Source organism: Babylonia areolata, chromosome 32, assembly GCF_041734735.1.
Source record: "Babylonia areolata isolate BAREFJ2019XMU chromosome 32, ASM4173473v1, whole genome shotgun sequence".
NCBI lineage: Eukaryota > Metazoa > Mollusca > Gastropoda > Neogastropoda > Buccinidae > Babylonia > Babylonia areolata.
In genome coordinates, this window is record NC_134907.1 from 22,296,750 (window position 1) to 22,301,749 (window position 5,000).

Here is a 5,000-nt window from a genome sequence, read left to right on the forward strand (position 1 = left end):
GTCAGACCTTAGGGAAAATGAAATACTTTCTGTTCACCCACCACCACCAGTGTAACCCAGCTAGGTCAGACCTTAGGGAAAATGAAATGCTTTCTGTTCACCCACTACCACCACCAGTGTAACCCAGCTAGGTCAGACCTTAGGGAAAATGAAATACTTTCTGTTCACCCACCACCAGCAGTGTAACCCAGCTAGGTCAGACCTTAGGGAAAATGAAATGCTTTCTGTTCACCCACCACCACCACCAGCAGTGTAACCCAGCTAGGTCAGACCTTAGGGAAAATGAAATATTTTCTGTTCACCCACCACCACCACCAGCAGTGTAACCCAGCTAGGTCAGACCTTAGGGAAAATGAAATGCTTTCTGTTCACCCACCAGCACCACCAGAGTAACCCAGCTAGGTCAGACCTTAGTAAAATGAAATATTTTCTGTTCACCCACCACCACCAGAGTAACCCAGCTAGGTCAGACCTTAGTAAAATGAAATATTTTCTGTTCATCCATCACCACCACCAGTGTAACCCAGCTAGGTCACACCTTAGTAAAATGAAATATTTTCTGTTCACCCACCACCACCACCAGAGTAACCCAGCTAGGTCAGACCTTAGTAAAATGAAATATTTTCTGTTCACCCACCACCACCAGAGTAACCCAGCTAGGTCAGACCTTAGGGAAAATGAAATGCTTTCTGTTCACCCACCACCACCACCAGAGTAACCCAGCTAGGTCAGACCTTAGTAAAATGAAATGCTTTCTGTTCACCCACCACCACCACCAGAGTAACCCAGCTAGGTCAGACCTTAGGGAAAATGAAATGCTTTCTGTTCACCCACCAGCACCACCAGTGTAACCCAGCTAGGTCAGACCTTAGGGAAAATGAAATGCTTTCTGTTCACCCACCACCACCAGAGTAACCCAGCTAGGTCAGACCTTAGTAAAATGAAATATTTTCTGTTCACCCACCACCACCACCAGCAGTGTAACCCAGCTAGGTCAGACCTTAGGGAAAATGAAATGCTTTCTATTCACCCACCAGCACCACCAGAGTAACCCAGCTAGGTCAGACCTTAGGGAAAATGAAATGCTTTCTGTTCACCCACCAGCACCACCAGAGTAACCCAGCTAGGTCAGACCTTAGTAAAATGAAATATTTTCTGTTCATCCATCACCACCAGCAGTGTAACCCAGCTAGGTCAGACCTTAGTAAAATGAAATATTTTCTGTTCACCCACCACCACCAGAGTAACCCAGCTAGGTCAGACCTTAGTAAAATGAAATATTTTCTGTTCACCCACCACCACCACCAGAGTAACCCAGCTAGGTCAGACCTTAGTAAAATGAAATATTTTCTGTTCACCCACCACCACCACCAGAGTAACCCAGCTAGGTCAGACCTTAGGGAAAATGAAATGCTTTCTGTTCACCCACCAGCACCAGAGTAACCCAGCTAGGTCAGACCTTAGTAAAATGAAATATTTTCTGTTCACCCACCACCACCACCAGAGTAACCCAGCTAGGTCAGACCTTAGGGAAAATGAAATGCTTTCTATTCACCCACCAGCACCACCAGAGTAACCCAGCTAGGTCAGACCTTAGGGAAAATGAAATGCTTTCTATTCACCCACCAGCACCACCAGAGTAACCCAGCTAGGTCAGACCTTAGGGAAAATGAAATACTTTCTGTTCACCCACCACCACCAGCAGTGTAACCCAGCTAGGTCAGACCTTAGGGAAAATGAAATGCTTTCTGTTCACCCACCAGCACCACCACCAGCAGCACAAGAGAGTGGAGAGACGTGGCATTGAAAGAGCACTGCGTGTGCACTCACCTGTCCTGTTAACTCTCCACTCACCTGTCCTGTTACTTCTCCATTCATTCAGCACCCCGTTCTCCCTCTCTACCCCCCCACCCCCCTCACCGCCACCTCCACCCCCCTCTCTCTCTCCCTCACCGCCACCTCCACCCCCTCCCTCCCCCTCACCGCCACCTCCACCCCCTCCCTCCCCCTCACCGCCACCTCCACCCCCCTCCCTCCCCCTCACCGCCACCTCCACCCCCCTCTCTCTCCACCGCCACCTCCACCCCCTCCCCCCCCCCTCACCGCCACCTCCACCCCCTCCCTCCCCCTCACCGCCACCTCCACCCCCTCCCTCCCCCTCACCGCCACCTCCACCCCCTCCCTCCCCCTCACCGCCATGTCAATGGACTCCGAGTCCTCGTCGTTCTCGTCCTTCATGACGTCATAGCAGTGCTTCTGGCACTCCTCCTCGGGTACACACCTGTCGGCCAGGTAATGATGTGTGACCATAATGATGATGATGATGATGATGATGGTGATGATGATGGTGATGGTGATCATGATGATGGTGATGATAATGATGATGATGATGATAATGATGATAATAATAATGATGATGACAATGCTAATAATGAGGATGATGATGGTGATAATGATAATAATGCTGATGATTATAATAATAATAACTGTAATCATCATCATCATCATACATTAGTGACAAACTGCTTCTAATACTACTGCTGCTGCTACTGTGATGATGTCACATCCATACGGACACATTACATTATATAGATACCTACATGCCAGAGAAGACGTCTATTTGTGCTGATGACATCACCTTGAACACATATAGATACGTACTTGTCAGAGAAGACGTCTATTTGTGCTGATGACACCACCTTCAACACATACAGATACGTACTTGCCAGAGAAGACGTCTATTTGTGCTGATGACATCACCTTCAATTCAGATACGTACAAGACGTCTGTTTGTGCTGATGACATCACCTTGAACACATACAGATACGTACGTGCCAGAGAAGACGTCTATTTGTGCTGATGACATCACCTTCAACACATACAGATACGTACTTGCCAGAGAAGACGTCTATTTGTGCTGATGACATCACCTTCAATTCAGATACGTACAAGACGTCTGTTTGTGCTGATGACATCACCTTGAACACATACAGATACGTACGTGCCAGAGAAGACGTCTATTTGTGCTGATGACATCACCTTCAACACATACAGATACGTACTTGCCAGAGAAGACGTCTATTTGTGCTGATGACATCACCTTCAACACATACAGATACGTACTTGCCAGAGAAGACGTCTCTGATGAAGTTCTCCTTGCAGGCACAGCCTGGTTTTCTGATGGTGCAGTCGGACTCAGCGTCCTGGTCTTTACATGTGTTCTCGCAGTCCCGTTTGTCAGCGTCGAACGCTGTGTTGGGGTCTTTAGAACAGTCCTCGCCTGTAGGGAGAAAGAAGAAGACAGAATAAAGACGTCAGTTTTCCGTCTAAGTCTCAGTGTCAGCGCGTGTACGCACACACACACACACACACACACACACACACACACACACACACACACACACGCACACAAACACACACGCACACAAACACACACATGAACACATAAGTTGTATAAGCTTATTCTTTTATCCTCAATAAAGATAATTTTAACTTGACATACACATACACACACAGAGAGAGCTACACACACACACACAGAGCTACACTACACACACACACACACACACACACACACACACACACACACACACACACACGCACACAAACACACACATGAACACATAAGTTGTATAAGCTTATTCTTTTATCCTCAATAAAGATAATTTTAACTTGACATACACATACACACACACAGAGAGCTACACACACACACAGAGCTACACTACACACACACACACACACACACACACACACACACACACATGAACACATAAGCTGTATAAGCTTATTCTTTTATCCTCAATAAAGATAATTTTGACTTGTCATACACATATACACACACAGAGAGCTACACACACACAGAGCTACACACACACACACACACACACACACACACACACACACACACACATGAACACATAAGCTGTATAAGCTTATTCTTTTATCCTCAATAAAGATAATTTTGACTTGACATACACATACACACACATACATCATACACACACACACATCATACACACACACACACACATCATACACACACACACACACATCATACACACACACACACGCACACACATCATACACACACACACACACACACATCATATACACACAACCACACACAACCACACACACACACACACACACACACACACACACACACACACACAACCACACACACACACACACACACACATACACACACACACATCATGCACACACACACACATCACACACACACACACATCATACACACACACACACACACACACACACACACACACACACACACACACACACACATCTATCGGCTGCGAACATGCTGGCCACTCCCAGACAGCACTCTCGCCTAACCCAGCTTCACCTCGCATCCGTCACAGCAGTCCTCCAGACACCCTCAGGAAGTCCGTCTCCCTGTCGTATGCTCCACACAGTCGGCCAGGGTGGGCAGGGTGCTCGGTGAGTTAGGGTCGTGGCTGCTGAGTGGTGAGTGAGAGGTCAGGGTGGTCCTCGTGGGTTAATTTGGTTCAACAGGTTCTGCGATGAAGTCTCAGGTCGGAGGCATGGCAGTCGTTAAGTGCTTGAACCTCATGGTTTGTACAAAGTGGAAAGTTACATCCAAATGGAAGACTGTTAGCAAACAACACACAAATGTGTCCAGTATATACATTCCTATATAACATCCTTACCAAAAAACAATCAAAAAAAGTCTAAAAAATGAAAGTTGTTGTGGATATGTAACAATATCCATACGTTGCTACAATCTAAACCAAAAACAATTAAACATAAAATCAAAAAGTAGAAATGATGTTCAATCATGTATCAATATCCAGAAAAATAGAATTAAATGATGAACGACACAGGACGATGACGACGCCAAACGCCTCGTTTCCATCCAGTAGCAGCCTGTGTGCAAACCCCTTTTGAAAGGTTTGGCTTGTCTCTGACCGAGGTTAGGCTTTATGTAAGTCCATTCTTATACCATACCATAAATG

The 5,000-nt window shown here is 46.3% G+C and overlaps 1 protein-coding gene across 1 annotated transcript in view; it reads right to left on the bottom strand.

Moving 5' to 3' along the window:
- LOC143276638 (uncharacterized) overlaps positions 1–5,000 on the bottom strand; it is a 109,722-nt gene that overhangs the window by 69,044 nt on the left and 35,678 nt on the right. The window contains exons 20-21 of the mRNA XM_076581256.1: positions 3,124–3,280; positions 2,194–2,281 (exon numbers count right to left, since the gene is read on the bottom strand). Of these exons, the coding sequence (XP_076437371.1) occupies positions 2,194–2,281; positions 3,124–3,280 (245 nt within the window). The remainder of the gene's footprint in view (positions 1–2,193; positions 2,282–3,123; positions 3,281–5,000) is intronic.